The 24,157-nt window shown below is 44.6% G+C and overlaps 1 protein-coding gene across 1 annotated transcript in view; it reads left to right on the forward strand.

Annotated features, from left to right (window-relative positions):
- The window catches only part of TM6SF2 (transmembrane 6 superfamily member 2), a 39,202-nt gene extending 24,546 nt beyond the window's left edge, over positions 1-14,656 (forward strand). The window contains exons 6-10 of the mRNA XM_087703207.1: positions 776-900; positions 5,011-5,112; positions 8,384-8,476; positions 11,127-11,246; positions 13,775-14,656. Coding sequence (XP_087559333.1) covers positions 776-900; positions 5,011-5,112; positions 8,384-8,476; positions 11,127-11,246; positions 13,775-13,975 — 641 coding nt within the window. The 3' untranslated portion in view covers positions 13,976-14,656. The remainder of the gene's footprint in view (positions 1-775; positions 901-5,010; positions 5,113-8,383; positions 8,477-11,126; positions 11,247-13,774) is intronic.
- The last annotated feature ends 9,501 nt before the right edge of the window (positions 14,657-24,157 follow it).

Here is a 24,157-nt window from a genome sequence, read left to right on the forward strand (position 1 = left end):
ATTTTATCAATTTCATATATACATTCACAATTATATGATCTCATAACTGTTATTAATAATATGTATTTATAACAATTTTTCCCTACAGTTGACAATATACTTGAAGATTGCTTTCTTAACATCCCATAGATCCATCTTATCTTACAACGGTCCTACTTCTTCCTTCCCTCCTTCCTTCCTTCCTTCCTTCCTTCCTTCCTTCCCTCCTTTCTTTTCTCCTTCTCTCCTTTCCCCCTTCCTTTCCTCCTTCCTTCCCCCCTTCCTTCTCTCCTACATTCCCTCCTTCCTTCCCTCCTTTCTTCTCTCCTTCTCTCCTTCCTTCCCTCCTTTCTTCTCTCCTTCTCTCCTTCCTTCCCTCCTTCCTTCCCTCCTTGCTTCCCTCCCTCCTTCCCTCCCTCCTTCCTACCCCCCTTTCTTCTCTTTCTTCTCTCCTTCCTTCCTTCCTCCTCTCCTTTCCCTTCTCTCCTTCCCCTTCCTCCCCTTTACCCTTCCCCTCTTCTTCCCATTCCTCCCCTCTTTCCTACTCTTACATTCCCTCCCATTCTTCCTCTACCTTTCCCTTTCTCCTATTCCTCTCCTTTCTCCTCTCCTTCCTATCTTTCCTTCTACTCCTCCCTCCATCCACTCTATCCGTTGTTGTGTTTACATATTCTCCTCTTCAAGTTCTTTAACCTTCAAGAGAATAAAACCCCTTTTTAACCTCCATTTTAAAGCTCTAAACTTTTCTCTAAAAATATTTCAAAAACCAATAAATCCTGATATTTACTACTTATAGGGAAATACAGCTCTGAGATCGGACCAGCCTTTCTGCTCAACCTTCCATATCTCATCATACCCATCTGGGCAGCCAAAAGACTCTTCGACCAGCCCAGGACCTGCCCGCTGCCAACAGCTGATCAGGTATGAAAAATATATGTTATAAAGGTAGCCTTGACTTCAGGAGTGAAATCAACTTACCTTTGCTACTGGATCGCAAACGTGAGCGCACACACCCCCTCTGCGCATGCGCAGGACCTTCCGCACATGCACAGAGCATAAAAAACGGGACCTGATGACGTCTGGGTGGATGGGAGGAGCCTCCCACCTCTACCGCTAACGATTCACCCGAACCGGATAGAACCGGCTGAATTGCACCACTGCTTGACTTAACAACTATTTGTTTAGTGACCGTTGACTAGTTGGAAGTTGCGACGTCATTGAAAAAAGTGACAACCTGTCCTTATACATCACACACATCATTGCCATATCCCCATAGGTACGTCATCTAAATTTGGGCACTTGGCAACCAGTACAGGTAGTTCTCTACTTACGACCACAATTGAGCCCAAAATTTATGTTGTTAATTGTGTTTTTCTCCATTTGACAACTTTTGTTATCCCCTTTGTTAAGCGAATCACTGAAGTGGTTAAATTAGTTAGCACGGATATTAAGTGAATCTGGCTTCCCCATTATTTTTGCTTGTCAGAAGGCTGCAAAACACCCTGGGACAAACTGCAACCGTCATAAATATGAGTCAGTGGTCAAGCATCCAGATGTAAATCACATGACCATGGGGCTGCTGCAATGGTCATAAGTGTGAAAAATGGTTATAAGTCACTTTTTTCAGTGCCGTTGTATCTTTGAACCGTCACTAAATGAACTGTTTTAGAACAAGGACTTCTTGCATGTATTTAGACTGTTGCAGCATTGCAGTAGAGATGTGGTGGCTCAGCAGCTAAGACGCTGAGCTTGTCAATCAGAAGGTCAGCAGTTCAGCGGTTCGAGTCCCTAGTTCCACGTAACGCAGTGAGCTCCCATTACTTGTCCCAGCTTCAGCCAACCTAGCAGTTCGAAAGCACGTAAAAGATGCAAGTAGAAAAATAGGGGCCACCTTTGGTGGGAAGGTAATTGCACTCCATGCCCCTTCTGCGTTTAGTCATGCCGGCCACCTGACCACGGAGACGTCTTCGGACAGTGCTGGCTCTTCGGCTTTGAAACCGAGATGAGCACCGCCCCTTAGAGGTGGGAACGACTAGCACACATGTGCGGGGGAACCTTTACCTAGCATCGCAGCAGCTCATGTGATCACCATTGGTGACCTTCCCAGTTGGCTTCTGACAAGCACAGTCAATGGGAGAAGCCTGATTCACTTAACAACTGCATGATTTATTTAGCGACTGCAGCAGTGATGGGATACGACTGGTACGCCCCGGTACAGGCGTACCCGTGCCTGCTGGGAGCACCAAGTACCATTTCAGTACGGTGCTCCGAAGGGCCCACCTGCCCGCCCGCTCTCCTTACCTCTATTTGAGCTGACCAGGGCATTTGCGCATGCGCACGAGGCGTATGGCACTCCGCCGAGGGTACGCATGTGCCTGCTGCGTGCATGCACATGATGGACGCCCGGCCCCGTTGCAGCACACCGGTTGCAACGGGAGCTGGAACCCCCCACTGGACTGCAGCATTTTGTTTAGCAACCATGGCAAAAAAGAGGTCTTAAAAACGAGTCCCTTAACAGCCACCTTGCTTAGCAACAGAAATTGTGGTTGTAAGTTGAGAACTACTGCACCTGTAGTTCTATAGCTATCACTCCCTTTATACTGTGGTGCTTTTTATATAATAGGTTAACTTTCCTTTTAAAAGTGGTTTTCTTGGGGGTGTCTTTGAGTCAGGGTTGGCTCCTTGGGGACTCCCCAAGTTTTCTTGGCAAGGTTTTGGGAAGTGGTTTGTTATTGCCTCATTCCTAGGGCTCCGAGAGAGTGACTGGCCCAAGATCACCCCACTGGCTTTCATGCCTAAGGCGGGATCAGAAGTCACAGTCTCCTGGTGATTGGCCCAAAGTCACCCATCCGGCTCTCATGCCTAAGGCGGGACTAGAACACACAGTCTTCTGGTGATTGGCCCAAAGTCACCCATCTGGCTTTCACAGCTAAGGCGGAACTAGAACTCACAGTCTCCTGGTGATTGGCCCAAAGTCACCCATCCGGCTTTCATGCCTAAGGCGGGACTAGAACTCACAGTCTCCTGGTGATTGGCCCAAAGTCACTCATCCGGCTTTCATGGCTAAGGCGGGACTAGAACTCACAGTCTCCTGGTGATTGGCCCAAAGTCGCCCATCCAGCTTTTATGCCTAGGGCAGAACTAGAACTCATAGCCTTCCAGTTTCTAGCCTGGTGCTTAATCACTAGACCACACCGGCTTTTTATTCCACCTTTATCCCCACCTCTAATAACTCAAGGCAGCAGTTACACATACACATAGTTCTGACCTCTAAGGTATTGGATTTTTAATCCGGCTACTGTGTTGGGTTGACTTGTATAATAGTGCTTTTTATTATTAAACCCAAATCATTGTTCTTTCCATTGATTTGTCCCTGGCTTTTCCTATCTACCTCTCCAGGAGCATTCAGCGCAGTTTTTAATTCATTCCTTCTATTTCCAATGCTCAGAGACAAGTATTCTTGTTGACGTAGCCAAAACAGCACAAAAGTAAAGGATCAGCGTTTTTTTGTTTGTTTTTTAAAGCAGTAGTATAAAAGTCTTTGGGGAAAGAGCCTTGGTGGGGCGGAAAGGGGATAGAGGTACAATATCTGCTTAATTATACAGTCGACGGTAAATGTCAGATTGATACTTGACAGACCATCCAGAAAACAATTTATCTGACCAGACTAATGATTCTGAACCTTGACAACTTTAAAATAGCAATAGCAATAGCAGTTAGACTTATATACCGCTTCATAGGGCTTTCAGCCCTCTCTAAGCGGTTTACAGAGTCAGCATATTGCCCCCAACAACAATCCGGGTCCTCATTTTACCCACCTCGGAAGGATGGAAGGCTGAGTCAACCCTGAGCCGGTGAGATTTGAACCGCCGAACTGCAGAACTGCAGTCAGCTGAAGTAGCCTGCAGTGCTGCATTTAACCACTGCGCCACCTCGGCTCTCGGGTGGACTTCAACTCCCAGAATTTCCCAGCCAGTTTGACTGGTAAATTAATGCTTCCATTAACAGCTAGTGAATTCTGGGAGTTGAAGTCCACACACTATAAAGCTGCCAAGATTGAGAAACATTGGAGTAGTCCCGTGATCTCTGTGATCCCCTCTCTGTGGGCACGCCAGCCATCGCCCCAGCTCAGCTGCACCACGCATGCGCGCGCGCCTCCCGCCAGCCAGCTGATTTGCAGGGTTGCCCACGCATATGTGGGGGGCAGGGGGAGTATGGGGAGTGCGGCGCAGCCCCCTCATGGCCCATTTACTCTTCCACGAGACTGCAGAGAAGCCTATTAGGCTCAAAATGGGGCGCGGGGTGTGTGGTGCAGGCTCCTCGCGGCCTGTTTTTGCTCCCAGGTGGCTGCATGGAGACCTAATAGGCCCAAAATAGGGCATGGGGGGTGGTGTCACGTGCGTATGAGTGGGGGGAGCACAGGGGTTGGCACGTTCATGCACAGGGGGCAGGGCATGCAAGGGGGGGTCACGCGCGCATTGCGTTATAAATGCAGGGCCGTGCGCACTGTCGGCACGTGATGGCAGAAAGGTGAGATATCACTGGACTATTCAGTCTCTTGTTGGGCATCAGTTTACAGTCTTAAAAGGAAAAGAATAGAATATAACAGAGTTGGAAGGGACCTTGGAGGTCTTCTAGTCCAACCCCCTGCTTAGAAAGGATACCTTACACCACTTCAGACAAATGGCTATCCAACATCTTCTTAAAGACTTCCAGTGTTGGAGCATTTACAACTTCTGGAGGCAAGTCGTTCCACTGATTAATTGTTCTAACTGTCAGGAAGTTTCTCCTTAGTTCAAAGTTGCTTCTCTCCTTGATTAGCTTCCACCCATTCCACCATGTTTGTTATACATCACAACACTAGGCTGCATTGTCATTACTTCCTGCCAGCTCACAATCTTGCCACACTTTCAAAACAAGTTGATAGTGATGATCAGGCCCCAGTTTTGAATCAACCCCAACCCCCAATCCCGTTTTTGAGAGCAAGGCTCCTTAATCCTATCTTCTACTTTTCTTTCTACTTTGGGAAAGGTTGCAGAAGAGCAAAACAAGAATCTGCTCCAGCGCCCTATGGATTTGGGATTGGTAGGATTTCTCCTTTTGGCTGTGGTCTACACACTCTTCCGAGGACTGGTAAGGATAACTGTCTCTGTTTGTCTAACTGTCTGTCTAGAATAGTGTTTCTGAACCTTGGCCACTTTAAGAGGTGTGGACTTCAACTTCCATAATTCCCCAGGCAACTATGGTGGCTAGTATTCTGGTCCGCCAGCAGCCTGCGGAACTGGAACATGGGCCAGTCCTGGAGTCTGGGGAAGGCTTGGACGAGGGTTCTGTGTCGGAGGCAGAGAGTGGGCCAGGGCTATCTGGGAGTTGTGTGCTGCCTCCAGAGCCTCCAGAGTCAGACATCAGCAAGGCAGAGGAACAGGGGGAGCCTGTTGCCAGTGCACCTATACTCAGAGCTGCCAAAAGGCAAGAACAGTTAAGACAAAAGGGACAATTCAGGAGTAAAGCTTGGAGGTGATTGACCCCTCCCATAGGACATAGAGGAGGAGCAAAGGCATGTGAGCCTTTGTCGGAAGCAACTTTGTTCGTGCTGGTTGGTTTAAATTCTGAAACTCTGTTTTGGCTCTTTGCTTTGTGTGGTCTTGCAAGCGAATTACCAATTAGGTCTTTGGCAGCGTTTCAAGGAAGATAAAGGTGGGTGCTTATCAGCCATCCCAAAAGACTTTGGCAGGCTGCTGTTGGACTCTTTGCAAACTATTTGGGACTCATTATGGGCTGTGAATGAACATAATTCACAGCCTTTGAAATAAAAAGAGGGTTTTTGGGACTAAGCGTGTGCTTTTTACTGTTTCAGGAAGCCTAGGTCAGAGCAGCTGGGGAATTCTGGGAGTTCATGGGAAGCCCATGTCTCTTAACGTAGCCAGGGTTCCGAAATACTGATCTAGACAGACTTTTATTTCCTACTAGTGCATCAGATGAGGTTGATGACCTGGCCCAACTCATGAAATTAATGGGGACTTTCTCAATCCATGATTGAACAGCAGGTAATCCATCAATGCTGGACTGCAAGTACTGATCTCTTGGGGCAATAAATTCTGCCAAGACTGCAGTGTATCCAAAATGTTGAGATCAGCAGATTCATTTTCAGTCCCGATCTGCATTTTGTAAGCAACCTTAATGGAGGGGTCACGATCTCCTGGGGGGGAAAAATGACTGATGAGTTGCATGGTCAAGAGACTCTTGCCAACCCTGCTGATGCCCAGGGTCACCCCTATCTATCCATCTGCCTTTGTTTTTTTCCTTTAAAGGTACTGTTGTCTGCACATAGAATGAGACCTGGGGCCTTAAATTGGGCCAATTGGCCCTTAAAAAAGCACCAAAATAATTTTTCCAGTTAGTCTGGTATTTAAACCTTTGATCAGGGGCGTCAAACGCAAGGCCTGAGGGTCGGATCTGGCCCGTGGTGCTGGCCTGGAAACAGCAGAGGATCGGCCCGCGGTGCCTCTGCCAGCGAAAACGGGCTCCCAGTCTCCGTTTTCAGCTGGGACGGCCTCCTGCAGCCCTCTGCCAGCAAAAACGGAGCTGGTGGGGGCCTGGGACACTTCAATTAGGATGAATATTAGTCAGCTGCTAAGCATCTGAATTTTGATCATGACTATGACTATGGTGATGCTGCAGTGGTCATAAGTGTGAAATATGGTCATAAGTCACATTTTTCTGTTTCATTGTAACGTTGAATGGCCATTAAATGAACAGTTGTGAGTGGAGGATTGCCTGTACAAAATGTCTACTGGGATGTACGGGAATGGCCTCATAACTAGATGTCCAATTCAGCTATTTAGTTCTCACTTAATGACCAGAAATGAGCCTGGATAGTCATTGTAGTTGTTAAGCAAAACACCACATAACCTGACTCAATTTCACAATTATTTTACAATGGTTGTAAAGTGAGTCACTATGGTGATGAAGTGAATCACATAATTGTTAAGTGAATCCATTCTCCTGAAGGCAATTTTTTTGTTAGAATCATGGTCATGTGACTATTGGATGCTGCAACCAATCATAAATGAGAGTTGGTTGCCAAGCGCTTGAAATGCGGTCACATGACTGGGGAGGGGGGTGCAGCAGTTGTAACTTTGACCATAGGTACTAAGTAACTTTGGGGGCGTCCTTTGTAACTTCAGACATTTTTAAGTAGGTAGTCCTACTTAACCCGGTTTAGCAACCACAACTGGGACTGGCAGCTTGATTGTTAAACAAAGCGGTTGATAAGTAAAACCATGCCTGGGATTACAATTTTACCTCAACTTTGCTCTGCTTTGTAGACTTGTAAATGTGAGGATTGGCCATTAAATAATTTTTTCATCACTTTTGTAATTGCTAATGGTCACTAAATGAAGCAGTCAGGGAATGGCAGTCACTAAATAAAGACTATCTGTACTCTGATCCAGGGCTCTCCAACCTTGGCCACTTTAAGCCTGGCGAAATTCTGGGGCCGCTGGGGAATTCTGGGAGTTGAAGTCCGCCAGGCTTAAAGTGGCCAAGGTTGGAGACCCCTGCTTGAATCCATGATTGGTTCCTGCTTGAATCTCTGTCCATTAAAAAGTAGCAGTTTTGGCAGCGTGACTATTATTACGAGATAAACCCAGGAGCACAACACAGCACACGGAGCCTTTAGATAATTAATAGTGGTTTATATAGAAATATATACAGACAAATACATGATAGATAAAACCCTTACCACTCAGCTACGGACACAAGGAGAGAAATGAGATACATGATGAGAGAGAGAGAAAACGCCCTCTAATGCCTACCTATATATAGACACCTCTTAAAACAGTAAATGCCGCCCGAGTCTTAAATAGATTATACCATATTGCTGAAGCCGAGGTGGCGCAGTGGTTAAATGCAGCACTGCAGGCTACTTCAGCTGACTGTAGTTCAGCAGTTCGGCTGTTCAAATCCCACTAGGCTCAAGGTTGACTCAGCCTTCCATCCTTCCGAGGTGGGTAAAATGAGGACCCGGATTGTTGTTGGGGGCAATATGCTGACTCTGTAAACCGCTTAGAGAGGGCTGAAAGCCCTATGAAGCGGTATATAAGTCTAACTATTGCTATTTTTAAAAAAAACTATTGCTATTGCATCAGCTTACAGTTTACAGCTTACAACAGGTAGCAGCTATTAAATCCTCATTACCTGACAAAAACCGAATGAAGCATTTTGCAAAGTGTCTTCTAATACAGAAGATGCATATGGTGTGAAATAGGATGCCAAGAGTGGTAATCATTCCATTTTGGAAAAATATAATAGTGTATTGAGAGTCGTTTGTGATTTTGGGAGGGGCAAGGGAAAGAACATTTACAAACTGTGTGTGTATGTTTGCATATCTGTGTAATTACAGGTTGTTCTGGACTGCCCAGCTAATTCCTGCTTTGATTACCTTTACCTGCAAGAACCCTACCTGCGAGATCCAGTGGCCTATCCCAAGATTCAGGTGCATCCAAATTGCCTGGGAAGGGAGAATTCCCTGTGTCAGGCCTGGAAGCCATCTTTTGCATTGGGTCTTCCGGCCTGCCACACTTAATGCTGTGGGAAAATGGGAGGGGAGGTTATATGGAGTATGGGAGATATCTGGTCTAAATGACATTCCTTTCTTAGAGAGTCAAGGACATCTTGTCCTGCACCTGGAGTGGCGTGACTGGGAGGCATCTCCAGTTGGGACAGTGCCTGATTGGGCCATGTGATGGGCATGTGGGTGCTGGGCAGGGACTTGAACTTTTGTTTGGGTGGGGAAAACCTGGAAGCTTTCAGATTCGGGTTTTCTCAGGTGTGCCAATATGACATCTCTAACAAAATGAAACTTTGAGGAATCTCAAGTCTCTGAGTCTTATTTTGTTGGGGGTGTTACTTGGAAGCCTGACACCCTGATGAACATCTTTCCCAGCTTCTCCCAACCTGATGCTCTTCTGGTTTTTCAACCTGCAGCTCTTGACTGCTTCTTCTTCCTTTCGTTATAACGATAGCTCCCATTAGAGCAGGGTTTTTCATCACACGTTGATAAAATCTGGATGGATAGGGTTGCCTCTGAACCCAGATTTCGTTGCAGGAGGATTGTCATTCAAATATCAAAGGTAGCTTTTCCGAAAGACAACTGGACTGACTTGGTTCTTTTTTTTTTGCTTGAAAATGTTTTACTTCTCATCTAAGAGGCTTCTTCAGGTCTCAAAACTAAAAAAAGGCTTAATGCAGGATATAGTCAAATAAAAGAGAATAATGATAATAACGTATATATAGCTCTCATCAGCTAGCCATACCCTTACTGGGGTTTGAACCTGGGCTATATTACATATTAGGCAGACGTCTTAGCCATTAGGCCACAGGCTCTGATCCGTTATCAGCCAAGCCAGGGTGAAAGGTATCTTGATCCTGGGCAAAGCCTTGTGCCTTTTGGGGTTCCCCCTGGCCTGCTCCCCAGTGGGCTAATGAAGGCCTCCCTTTCCTTCCAGATACCTTTCACCCTGGCTTGGCTGATAACGGATCAGAGCCTGTGGCCTAATGGCTAAGACGTCTGCCTAATATGTAATATAGCCTAGGTTCAAATCCCAGCAAGGGTATGGCTAGCTGATGAGAGCTAAATAGCTTGAAATAGATCTATACTAGTCTCCCTTTATTTATTTATCAGCACAAATACAACAAATGTAACAAAAAGGCAACAGTAAAAATATTGGGTTTCTGCCTGGATGGTCTCTTGTGACGAGCCGAAGGACAGAGAATGGAAGTAGTGATCTTCCTCCCATATTTGGGCATACCGGGGGTTGTAAAATCTTATATATATATATATATATATATATATATATATATATATATATATATATATATATATATATATATATATATATATATATATATATATATATATATATATATATATATATATATATATACACATACATACATACATACATACATACATACACACACACACACACACATACACATCCATACATACATACATACATACATACATACACCTGATACTAGTCTCCCTTTATTTATTTATCAGCACAAATACAACAATATATATATATATATGTATGTATGTATGTACGTATGTATGTATATGTGTATGTATACATATATATATGTATGTATGTATGTATGTATATATATGTATATATATGTATATATATGTATATATATGTATATATTTGTATATATATTTGTATATATATTTGTATATATATTTGTATATATATTTGTATATATGTATATGTATTTATGTATATATGTATATATGTATATATGTATATATGTATATATGTATATATGTATATATGTATATATATGTATGTATGGATACAATATAAGGAAATGAGATGAAAATTGTAAACAGTGATTTGGAAAGAAGGATAGAAAACTTTGTTATTAAATATTATGGATGTTTAGCTAGAATAGGATATAAGGATTTAGTGTCATTGGAGGATTTTAGAAATAGTAAATGAAATGCCAGTATGTGGTTATGTATTAAATCTTGGTATATTTTATGATGAAGGACGTTTAAACAACTATAGTCAAATGAAAATGGAGGTATGATGACGGTAACATGTATAAATATCTGAGTTAAAATACTTGAGTTAATATGAATTATGCTTGATGACTGTGGAAGAGATGCACGAAAGCCTTTTGTAACCAACTGATACACTTTCTACAGCATGTAAAAAAGGAAGATTTTATGTGTTGTGTTTGTTTTGAAAATTAAAAATAAAAAAAAACTTTAATTAAAAAAAACTTTAAAAAGGCTTCTTGGATGAGAAGTGAAATGTTTGCAAGGGGGGAAAAAACAAAAAAAAATCCAGTTGCCTTCTGGAAAAGCAACTCTAGAACAACTATGATGTGGATCAGGGCTCTCCAACCATAGCAACTTTAAGACTTGTGAACTTCAACGCCCAGAGTTCCTCAGCCAGCAAAGCTGGCTGAGGAATTCTGGGCATTGAAGTTCACAAGTCTTAAAGTTGCCATGGTTAGAGAGCCCTGATCTGGATGACTGAGAATCTCTATAGACATTGTTATTCAATAGATCTTCTATTCTTGATCTGTGCTTGAATCTAATGTTCCGTCTGTGTGGGGGGGGGGGTTCTTTGCAGATGTTGGTGTATCTATTTTATGCCCTGCCATATTTCTGCATCGCCATCTATGCATTACTCGTTCCTGGATGCACGTGGATGGGAGACCTGGCCTTGGTTTTTGCTGGTGCTATTGGACAGGTATGTAGCAGAACCTGCAGGATACTGCCCAATTCCAGGTCAGGAGAGATCCTAACATTCAGAGCTCTCATATTCCTTTGACTTGAAAGACCAAAGGATAGCTTTAACAATAGCACTTAAGATTTACTGTACATAGTGCTTCATAGTGCTTTTACAGCCCTCTCTCAGCGGTTCTACAGAGTCAGCCTCTTGCCCCCAACAATCTGGCTCCTCATTTTACTGACCTCGGAAGGATGGAAGGCTAAGTCAACCTTGAGCTGGTCAGGATCGAACTCCTGTCAGTGAACAATGAGTTAGCACTAGCACTAGCACTTAGATTTATATACCGCCTCACAATGCTTTACAGCCCTCTCTAAGCGGTTTTACAGAATCAGCCTATTGCCCCCAACAATCTGGGTCTTCATTTTAACGACCTTGGAAGGTTGAGTCAACCTTGAGTCGGTCAGAATCGAACTCCTGGCAGCCGGCCGAGTTAGCCTTGCAATACTGCTATTCTAGCCACTGCACCACCACGGGCTCAGTGGTTGGAATAGTGCAGTAACTGGACACTTTAACTTTTTACAAATGTCGTATGGCAAAACTTTATTGGAAATAATCATTACAGGTAATCCTCAACATGGCCACAATTGGGACCAGAATTTCTGTTGATAAACATGACGGTTGCAGCGTCTCATGATCATATAAATGCCATTAGAGAACTTTCCAGCCAGCTTCTGACAAGCAAAGTCAGTGGGGGAAGCTGAATTTGCTTAACCGTTGGATGTTTTACTTAAGAGCCGCAGCTAAATTCTCATCCCAGTTGCAGTTATAAGTCAAAAACTGCCTGCATTTTATGTGACTTCAGGAAGGAAATAAACTTCGGAGATATATATTTTTTTGCAACATTGCAATTAGACTTCATAACAACTCGGTGTTTCAGGCAAGATTCAAAGGCTGAGACTGTTGAAATCTCAGTAACCTCTTTTGTTTGCAGTTTTTGTCAACTGCTGCAATACACTTTTCCAGGGGGGTTGGTTGGATGACCTCAGAGGTACATTCCGGGTCAATAATTTTGAGTAGGGCACCAGGAAGATGAAGAAAAATGCATCATTTCCCCTGTCGCCTTACTTTCTCACCCCCTTACATTTGCATTTTGCTGTGTTCCACTCCTCTACCTTCAGTTTAGCCAGCAGAATTTCCAAAATTGTTCCTGGAATTATTGAAGCATTTGCCAATTGGCACACATACCTGAATGAGACTGCCCGAAATTTAAAAAAAAGAATCATTTCTGATGTGACTCTGCATCAGTGTTTCTTAACTTCTGCTACCTTAAGAAGCGTGGGCTTCAACTCCCAGGATTCTGGGAATTGAAGTCCAGACATCTTAAGATTGTCAAGGTTAGAGACTTCTGATTCACATCATGGTTGTCCCCAAGGTGCTTTTCCAGAAGGCAACTGTTGAGAAACACTGCTCTACATTAAAAGGATACTGTGATTCCTTTCAGAAGAGACTTTCCTAAGCATCAGTGTGTTGCAACATACAAAAAAGCTGTATTTTGTTGCCAGACATGAGTGGAAGAGAAAAAGGCACAAAGGCAATAAGCAAAGCCGAAAATTAGAACACTATACAAAATGTTTTACGTACTTTATTTACTTTTACAAAAAGGAAAACAGACCACACAATTCCTAAATGTATATTTACTACTTTGAAAATAAAATCGGGGGACAGAATAGAATAGAATAACAGAGTTGGAAAGGACCTTGGAGGTCATCTAGTCTAACCCCCTGCTTAGGCAGGAAACCCTACACCACTTCAGACAAATGGTTATCCAATCTCTTCAAACAGTGAAGCATATTATTAGCTAGGTTCATACATTGCTCTAAGCCATAGTTAGCAATAGCAATAGCAATAGCAGTTAGACTTATATACCGCTTCATAGGGCTTTCAGCCCTCTCTAAGCGGTTTACAGAGTCAGCATATCACCCCCACAGTCTGGGTCCTCATTTCACCCACCTCGGAAGGATGGAAGGCTGAGTCAACCTTGAGCCGGTGAGATTTGAACCGCTGAACTGCAGATAACAGTCAGCTGAAGTGGCCTGCAGTACTGCACCCTAACCACTGCGCCACCTCAGTTCATAGATTTTGTGAGTAAGCCAGAATGGCTAAGATTTTAGAATAGAATAATAGAGTTGGAAGGTACCTTGGAGGTCTTCTAGTCCAACCCCCTGCTTAGGCAGGAAACCCTACACCACTTCAGACAAATGGTTATCCAACATCTTCTTAAAATTTGCAGTGTTAGGGCATTCAGAACTTCTGGAGGCAAGTTGTTCCACTGATTAATTGTTCTGTCAAGAAATTTATCCTTAGTTCTAAGTTGCTTCCCTCCTTGATTAGTTTCCACAAATTGCCTCTTGTCCTGCCTTCAGGTGCTTTGGAGAATAGCTTGACTCCCTCTTCTTAAAACCAGAATAACAGAGTTGGAAGGGATCTTGGAGGTCTTCTAGTCCAACCCTCTGCTTAAAATCCTTTCCGTCTCTTCCATTTTTCAGGCTCAGTTTTCCCATGTTGCTGCCTCCATTCACCATCGCACTCCTTTTCCATACCGCATCCCGGAGAGAGATTGGTGGTTTGTGGTCCTGTGCAACGTAGGCTATGCGGTGGGCCCACAACTCTTAGCGTACCGCTGTCTCTGCCAACCTGCCTTTTTCTGTAGCCCCGTTTCCCAGTCCAAAGACAAGAAGAACCAGTGAAAAAAAAGAGAAAGAGAGGAAATCTTGTGCTCACTGTTGCTCACACATCCAACGGTGTGACACACCCAGGTGCTTCCTTGGGAGAATCCCAGTTCTGACACTGTTTTAAATAACTTGGGGGTGGGGTGCAAACCATTCTGGAGTATAGCCATCAACGGACCCTTATTGTCTCGTCTCTGCGCCATGCACTTGAAGCCGATTTGAAACGGCGAAATCAAAAAAGTTCATTTGTCTATAACAGATCCTTTTGATGTAGCGAGCAAAGTTAACACAAAGATCTTTATGGTTTTAGGTGTTTAAAAACTACACTGAGGTTTTGGGGTGGGAGGTTCCTGGGAGATGGGGGAAAAGAGAAGAACCCCAGAAATTTGAAGGCCTTTGAGGATGAGACACTAGCTAGTTTGTCATCCATTTTCCTATTTTTCGTCTGGAAAGGAAGGGTGCTAATTTGTGAACAAAAAGGAACTTGTTCATAACGCAGAAACAGGGACCTGGAACAATGCCTTGAAGTCACTGTTTACAGAATTATAAAGTGGGGGGGGGAACCCAGATTAATATATGGCTTTTAAAAAACTTGGCTCTTGTGTCTTTTTTCTGTGCTTGGCCAAACTGATTGATGCTATCTAGATTCATATTGGTAGTGTCCCAGTGGTGGGTTTCAAAAATGGTTCGAACCTACTCTGTGGGTGTGGCCTCCTTTGTGGGAGTGGCTTGCCACCCATGTGACCGGATGGGAGTGGCTTGCCGCCCATGTGACCGGATATGAAGATGCCGACGACACTTGTCAGAACCACCTTAAATTCCCTCACACACAGCACTGGCATGCATAAGAATATGATATAAACTTGTTTTTTGAAAGGCATCTTTGGTTTGCGTTAAAACAACTTCAACACACGCAATGTTCTGATTGCACCACAAACACAGTAGTCATCCTTACCTTTCACAGAGGCACTGAGTTTTATAAATATGAGCATGATAGTGTAGAATAATCATATCCAAGGACCCGTGGTGGGTTTCAAAATTTTTTGGAACCTCTTCTGTAGGTGTGGCCTGCTTTCCGGGTCCACTGGTGGAACCTCTTCTAACCGGTTCGGTAGATTTGACGAACCGGTTCTACCGAATAGGTGCGAACTGGTAGGAACTCACCTCTGTAGTGTCCAGAAAACAACCCTAGATGGGAAGTTTGGTTGATTTGGCTTAGTGCATTATGTGAATATAACCACTGGGGTTTGAATTATTCAAAATAAAAATAATGAAGGCAGGTAAAAAAAAAAAGTAAAATTAAAAAAAAAATGGCTTTTACCTTCACAAACACAAATATCAAATACAGAGCAGTGTATGTTGTCGGCTCCAGTGACAGGATTAATAATGCAGTGCAAGTTCAAATTCACCATCTAGTGAGTCTCCTGTTTCTTCTAGCTGCCAAGCATCTGTTCTGGGAAGCATCCAAGCTGGGCAGAAAACCAACAATCCTCTTCTTTTGTTGTATCCCAGATATTTGGGTAACTGCCCCTACACATGGAGGATTCTTTTTAGCAATAGCACTTACCACTTCATAGTGCTTTTACAGCCCTCTCTAAGCGGTTTTACAGAGTCAGCCTATTGCCCCCAACAATCTGGGTCCTCCTTTTGCCGACCTCGGAAGGATGGAAGGCTGAGTCAACCTTGAGCTGGTCAGAATCGAACTGCTGGCAATCAGCACGATTTGGCCTGCAATACCGCATTCTAACCACTGCGCCACCGCGGCTCTTTTGTTCCCTTGCTCCTAGAACAGTGATGGCTAACCTTTTCCGGACCGAGTGCCCAAAGTGCGTGCACCCAAACCCCCAAAACGCAATGCCTGTGTTCCCCCTACACATGCATGTTCCCCCCATATGTGTGCAGCCCCACCATGCACACCCCACCCCTGCGCATGCACCCCCATATGGCCCCCCTGCATGTACATGCACCACCCCGCATGTGCATGCGCCCATGTGCACTGTCTACTGCACATGTGCGCACCATCCCTCGCATGCCCCCCTCTTCCCCCATGCGTGTGTGGCAGAGACCCAAAGACCAGCTGGCTGCCTTGAGGCGCATGTGCAGCGGAGCTGAACTGGGGCGATGGCTCGTGTGCCATCAAAGAGGGCGTTGCATGCCATCTCTGGCACGTGTGCCTAAGGTTCGGCATTGCGGTCCTAGAACAATAATAATAGACCTCTGCAGAGCCCAAAGATCGATCTCATCTAAAAAATTTGCTTGCCATCGTGCAGCAGACCTGTCTGAAAAGGTACAGGTGGCCCTTGACTTACAGCTGTAATGGAGCCTGCCTAGTGTATTCAGACAACGTGGGGATCATAAGGTGGATTGTCACAAGACCGATGGCTTTTTTCTTTTTGCAGCGGTGGTCGTGCGAATGCTGTTAGGTAACCTCTCCATTGGGAGAGCAAGTACGTTCAGCGAAGCGTTGTGAGAGTTGTGTTGGAGAACACACAAACCAGCATACAGACACACTGCAGTTTAAATAATCATACAAACAGTCCGGTATACAAAGTTTGCTAGCAGTTGCAAAACTTACAATAGCTCACGGCACTTTCTAACAGCCAGCTTCCAAAACACTCAGATCAGATCAGCCCAGCATCTAACAAACAGAGAGCTGACAGTCATTCTGGCTCCCTCTTATGGCCGATTGAGGGAAACAGCAACCAATCACATTTTACAGTATGATTTAAAGAAACAGGTATAGCATTGTTACATGATTTATATATTGCCAACCCAAACGTTAGAATTATATTCCTAACAATGCTGATGGCTGATATTTGGTCTTGTTCAAGGCCAACTGTCTTGCATACCAACCTGTTGAGACCCTTAGAAGATCCACCCCACATGACACCTTAGGGAGTTGCAGATTGGACACTGGGTTGGGGTAACTGGAGGGAGGGGGCTGGACAATCATTTGATATGTACTTGTTCACGCCTTTTTGGCTCAGATCTTGCTTTCCTTTTCGCTGCTTTCAATTCCCATCTAGTAAAAGTACTTTATTCAAATGGAGTTGAGGTTTTTCTTTCTTGGATACTGAAGGAGGCATGCCTGACACTGCCACTCTTTTTGCGGTCGCCACTAAGAGAATAAGGGGTGCAGTAGCTAAGGTTTGCAGGAGCAGCCTCCATGAGGCTGTTCCGTGTGGATGGGAGGTGCATGTGGGGATTCTCCCCCCCCTGGAAATGGTGGGGACTGGCTGCACATGCAGTTAAATATTTTAGGGGAGGATTTATTTTCGAGGGAGGGTTTATTTTAGCACATGCATTCAAAAGCCCGATTGGGCTTATTATCCGTGGAGGTCTTATTTTCAGGGAAACAAGGTAGTAGTAGTAATAATAATAATTTATTAAATTTGTATAGTGTGCATTCTTACTCCCTGGCACATAGCAACATCAAAAATGGGTGGGGCTTAGATCACCACCATTTTGATTTTTCTGAGCCACTCCCACCATAAGCCATAATTGGTGGGATTCAGTCAGCACTCTTGACCATAAACCATAGTTTACGAAGCAAACTAGTTGGGTTCACATCAGTGGTGGGATTCAAATAATTTAACAACTGGTTCTCTGCCCTAATGATTTCTTCCAACAACCAATTCACCAAACTGCTCAGAAAGTTAACAACCGGTTCTCCCGAAGTGGTGTGAACTGGCTGAATCCCACCACTGGTTCACATAAACACGCTAAGCTGCACATTAGCACATTTTACTAGCATGTAATGTTAAACCAGCACCGGTCTTCCAAGAGCACCTTCCTCTCATAGTCAATTAGCAAGACGAATTCAGCAGAACGGCCAACTTTCCAAGAAGTCTATCTGTGCATATTACTTTCTGGAATGAAATAACCAGGGAGGGGTGAAGAACACCAATATCTCTGTGCCATAATAGTGTACCAGTAATCCTCGACTTAGGACAGGTTGCTTAACACCAGCTCGATGTTACAACAGAATCCCCCCCCCCAAAGTACTGACCACCCAGTTCCAATGGCTGCCCCTCCCCCTTGGTCACATGACCATATTTTGAGCATTCGGCAATTGGCAGTGACCTTGATTTACCATGTTTTTGTCCGAAACCCACATTTACTTCCTCCTTCGGCAAAAATGCCGCATAGTGAACAATAGGTTTGCTTAATGACAGTGGCATTTGTTAGGAATATAATTCTAACGGTTGGGTTGGCAATATATAAATCATGTAACAATGCTATACCTGTTTCTTTAAACATACTGTAAAATGTGATTGGTTGCTGTTTTCCTCAATTGGCCACAAGAGGGAGCCAGAATGTCTGTTAGCTCTCTCTCTCTGTTCGTTAGATGCTGATCTGATCTGGACCGTGCCGTGAGCTATTGTAAGTTTTGCAACTGCTAGCAAACTTTGTGTACTGGACTGTTTGTATGATATTGGATTATCCGTTAACTGAAAGACATTGATGACTGACTGTCTTATCCGTGTATGACTTGGACTGCTTGATGGACTCTGATACCTCCACGAAAGTAAAAGCCTATTTAAACTGCAGTGTCTCTGTATGCTGGTTTGTGTGTTCTCCAACACAACTCTCACAACGCTTCTCTGAACGTACTCGCTCTCCCAACGGGGAGCTTACCTAACAAGCATGCACAGAAGATGGTGAGAACAAAACTCCCTTCCAACTCCTCCAGTACCACACAATTCCCTTCCCAAATACCGTGACCCCACCCTCCCCGTTTCTATGGCAGCCGATAGCAAGCAAGCAAAGAAGCAGAGGCTGACAGGCAGACCCAGTGACACTAGGACTGACAAGAGTGGGCCAGAAACAGAACTTCCGCCCCTCTCTGGATCAGCTGATCCGCAGGCCACAAGCAGAGGTTAAGGGGCCTACTGCACCTCAAAAATAATAAGATATCCCCCAAAATAAGGCCAAGCGCCTATTTTGGGGGGGTCTGTCTTATTTTTGGGAAATATAGTATTATTTTTTATACGCATCATGGTTGGGACTACATCTCCCAGCATTCTTCACCACTGACATTCCTGGTGTAGTTAAAATCTGCAAGACACAGAGCACAACAACAACTATGGATTTCAAACCAATTTATGACTTAACCCAGTGATGGGATTCAAATAATGTAACAACTGGTTCTCTGCCCTAATGACCAGCTGCATAGGCGTGGCTCAGTGGTCATGTGACTTGCTGGGTGTGGCCAACTCAACGACACTCATGTCAATGGGCGCTTCGCCTTAGCTGTTGCAATGTAATCACGGTTAACCGGAGAGGCAGTTTCTGTCAGCAGGGCAATAAAGATGAGGCTAGAAACAACACCAGAATCTTTCCTTCCTGCCTTCCTTACAAGATTAGCCCTGTAAAGTGGAAAAAAAATAAAAACAAATTTCTTCCAACAACCGGTTCTCCAAACTGCATAGAAAGTTAACAACCAGTTCTCCCGAATAGGTGCGAACTGGCTGAATCCCACCACTGACTTAAGCTGATGTATAAACTCGAGTTGGTTACTTGATCAACAAACCATCAGTCAGTAAAACAAGGCCTAATGTGATGCATTAATTCATCTCCCACCTGCCCTACAGGTAGTCCTTGATTTACAACAGTTTGTTTAATGACCGTCCAGAGTTACAACAGCATTGAAAAAAGTGATTTTTATAGTTACAACTTTTGTAGCATCCCCATCATCATGTGACCAAAATTCAGACTTTTGTTAACTGGCTCATATTTATGATGGTCTCAGTCATGTGATCACCTTTTTGTGATCTCCTGATAAGCAAATTTCAGGGGGGAACCAGATTCACTTATTAACTTATGTAATGCAGCGATTCACTTAACAACATGGCAAGAAAAGTCGTAAAATGGGGCAAAAGCTCATTTAAATGTCACATTTAACATCAGAAATGTTGGGCTCAAGGGCGGTCGTAAGTCGAGGACTACCTGTATTTTCCCTTTTCGTTGATACAACATGACCCCCAATTGTGCTGTGGTCACACGGGGGTCACCAGAAACGTGCGTGCTGGAAGTGGAGGTCCAGTATGTAATCGAAGAAAGGGGAGAGAGTTGGGGGCCTCTTTTGTGCACCCCCATTTTTGTCATACTCACACCCAAGCATAAGCTGCAATCCTGCATTCTCCCATCCAGCAGCCTTGCCTAGGCCAGGGGTCTCCAACCTTGGCAACTTTAAGATTTGTGGACTTCAACTCCCAGAATTCCTCAGCCAGCAAAGGAATTCTGGGAGTTGAAGTTCACAAGTCTTAAAAGTTGCCAAAGTTGGAGACCCTCGTCCTAGAACATATGGGGGGGGGGCTCTTCTTATTAATACAGATAATCCTGGATTTATGACCACAATCGGGACTATTGCTAAGTGAGGCAGTCTTTAAATAAGTTGTGCCTGATCTTATTAGCATTTTTGCCATGGTCATTAAGCAAATCACATGGATGTTAAGCAAAATCAGGGCTTCCCCCATCGGCTTATTTGGAAGCTGGCTAGGAATGTCATAGATCACTGATCACTGCAACCATTGTAAATACATGCAATAGCAATAGCGTTGTCTTAGACTTATTTACCGCTTCATAGTGCTTTTACAGCCCTCTCTAAGCGGTTTACAGAGTCTGCCTATTTTCCCCAACAATCTGGGTCCTCATTTTAGCCGCCTCGGAAGGACGGAAGGCTGAGTCAACCTTGAGCCTGGTGAGATTCGAATTGCCAAATTGCAGGCAGCCGGCAATCAGCAGAAGTAGCCTGCAGTACTGCACTCTAGCCACTGCGCCACCACGGCTTTTATGCAGGTTGCCAAGTGCCCAAAATTTGATTGTGTGATGTCAGGAATGCTGCACTCGTCCTAAGTGTGAAGACCAGTTGTGAGTCACATTTTTCAGCACCATCGTAACTTCAAACGGTCATTAAACGAATGGTCGTAAATTGAGGTCTATCTGTACAGTAGTTAGTTCTCAATTTCACAACCACCCGTTTAGTAATTAGAATAGAATAGAATAGAATAGAATAGAATAGAATAGAATAACAGAGTAGGAAGGGACCTTGGAGGTCTTCTAGTCCAACCCCCTGCTTAGGCAGGAAACCCTACACCACTTCAGACAAACGGTTATCCAACATCTTCTTAAAGACTTCCAGTGTTCAAAGTTATAACAGCCCTGAAAAAAAGTGACTTACGATCGTTTTTCACACTTCCAACCCTTGCAAGCACCCCCAGGGTCACGTGATCAAAATCCAGATGCTTGGCACCCGGCTCATATTTATAACGGTGGCAGTGTCCCGCGATCCCGTGACGCAAAGCCAACGGGGAAGCCCGCCTAATTTAACCACCGTGTTATTAACCATTGCATCATGCGACTCCCTTAACCACCGTGGCAAGAAAGGTTGTGAAATGGGGCATCCTTCCCTTAACCAGCGCCACACTTAGCAACAGAAATAGTGGGCTCAGTGGTGGTCGTACATTGAGGACTGCCTGTGTAACGTGGTTGGAAAAATCAACAGTCGCTCGGCTTTTCCCAGCCAGCCGGGCCACCTTGTGCAGAACATAGGATGCCCCAGTTTTCCGTAAATGATGGGGATCCGAACTCCAAAATTGGAACCTGGATTTTGGGCCTGGCTCTGCCTTGCTTCCGACCTACTTTACTGCTGTCCAGGAATGCAGCCAAAGGATTTGCAGGTTCCCACATCCCTTCCCTCCCCACATTTTGGTGCCAAACCCTCCCTTCTGCTGGTCTGTGCAGGCTGCTCTAATGCAGTTATTGCTCCTCGGGTCCTTTTCGTGCAACTTTAGGCTCATTTTTTTTCATTCCCAGGCAGCAGTCCTCGCTCTCTCTCTCTCTCTGTGTCTCTCTCTCCCCCTTTCCTTTCTCTTTCTCTCCCTCCCTCCCTCCCTTCCTACTTCTTGGAGTTTTGCTGACTAAGACTCTGAGAAGAAGCTGTCAGCATCCTGCTGCTAAATTAAAAAAAGAAGAAAGAAAGAAAGAAAGAGAAAGAAAAGAAAGAAAGAAGGAAGGAAGGAAGAAAAAGGAGACGTCAAACCCTCCCAAAACAAACTCAAAGCAACTAAGACCGACAGATTTCTCTTCCGTTTCTCTCTTCTCTCCCTGACTTCTGCCCGATTTCTTCAGCAGTGCCTCTTCTGCAGTCATCTCAACTTCAGTCACCGGCTGAGATTTTTGTCCCGGGACATCTCCTGTGTCCCGCTCCCACCCCACAACTACCTCAAGGAGAAATGGTGAGTCTTCTTTGGTGCAAGGCAGAGTGACAGTTTTGGGTTTCACCTTGATAATGCAGCATTGACTGATCTGGAGTTCATGTCATACATCCGGATGTCTCGAGAGCATCCTTTGGAACCTCACTTGGGTATCACTTTTCTTGCTGGGCTAAGCAGAATCGGGAGGGAAACCGTATGCTGTCTTTCTGCAACTCTCGGTTGCAGTGGGGCTTACCGAAAAAAAAAAGGGGGGGGATTTTCTGCTTGGGAAATGTTCTACCAAGGATTTTGATTGATTTTGAATTCTCTACATGAAATGTTAAGGCGGGGGGAGGGCAGGGGGGGAGGATATGGGAGAGTGTGTCTGATCTCAACGTTCCTCTGAGTTCCCAATTCTGCAGCAGCCCTGAGGTTAGATGTTAAATCCGTGAAAATGAAAAAAAAAAGGGGTGGGGGTGGGGGGGAAAGATAGAGCACATCTTTCAGTTGTTTGAGGGTGGGGGGGAGGCTTCGGGGTGGGGGGGAGGAGAGATCCATAATCTCCAGAGAGCTGGAGAACTTTGCAAATCTCTTTCTCTGCGGAAGGAAGTGCTTGGTTTTTTTTTAACTCCTTGTTGTCTGAATTATAATGAGGAAGCTCATTTCATGCCCTATTCATCTAGCCCCACATTGCTATGCCAGACAGAGAAATCTCTTTTCCATCGTCTATTTCTTTTGAGTGAAAGTGAGGTTCAGCTGTATTTCCATCCCTTAGAATAAAGCAAGATCCTAGTCCTCATGATTCTGAAGAAAAGGCTGGTTGAAGTCATTCATTTCTCTAGCATTAACGCTCTATAAAAGGGACACCGTGGCTCAGTGGCTAAGACACTAGGCTTGTCGATCAAGAGGTCGGCAGTTCGGCGGTTCAAATCCCTAGCGCCGAGTAACGGAGTGAGCTCCCGTTCCTTGTCCCAGCTTCTGCCAACCTAGCAGTTCGAAATGCAAGTAGAAAAATAGGAACCACCTTTGGTGGGAAGGTAACAGCGTTCCGTGCGCCTTCAGCCTTTAGTCATGCCGGCCACTTGACTACAGAGATGTCTTCGGATAACCCTGGCTCTTTGGCTTTGAAATGGAGATGAGCACCGCCCCCTAGAGTCGGGAACGACTAGCACAAATGTGCGAGGGGAACCTTTACCTTTAACGCTATATATTCTGACTTATAATGGCTTTCGTGGGTTGGGGAGGACTTCCTCATCACTTGCTGGTGTGTGTGTGTGTGTGTGTGTGTGTGTGTGTGTGTGTGTGTGAACAGCCCAGGATTGAGCCTGTGCCATGCCACTAAACTAAATCCGGTAAAAGACAAAGGAAGTGAAACTATTTGGGTTTTTAGCCGGTGTTGCCTGCTCGGACAGGGAAAGATGCCTCAGAGCCTGAGCAGAGAAAATTCTTTACTTCCCAATTGAAGGAGACACAAAGCTGGAGCCTGACCTTGAGAACCTCAGCATGGTTCTACATACATATGCGATATGCATAATCTGCCAAATTATAGCGTGGCCGCCTCACTCCTTGCTTGCAAAGGAAAGGTTACGGCTGTGATTAATGCTTCTCACCTCAGGACTGAAAAGTCACAGGAAATAAAAACACTGCTTCTTGCAAATCAGCGAACATCCCCAAATCAGAGCAGTTTAGGTGGGATGGCAGAAACCGTTAGATACGAGGCTTGCAGGAATCATACAGGGAAGATGTATATTGTGGAGGAATATAATGTAACACAACACAACATAACATAACATAACATAACATAACATAACATAACATAACATAACATAACCTTATGATTCTTGACGAATGTATTTTGTCTTTTTATGTCCACTGAGAGCATCTGCACCGAAGACAAATGCCTTGTGTGTCCAATCACACTTGGGCAATAAAGAATTCTATTCTATTCTATCCTATCCTATCCTATCCTATCCTATCCTATCCTATCCTATCCTATCCTATC

The sequence above is a fragment of the Thamnophis sirtalis genome, unplaced genomic scaffold (assembly GCF_051295495.1).
Source record: "Thamnophis sirtalis isolate CommonGarterSnake01/CBP01778 unplaced genomic scaffold, rThaSir2_p1.2 scaffold_1, whole genome shotgun sequence".
Classification (NCBI taxonomy): domain Eukaryota; kingdom Metazoa; phylum Chordata; class Lepidosauria; order Squamata; family Natricidae; genus Thamnophis; species Thamnophis sirtalis.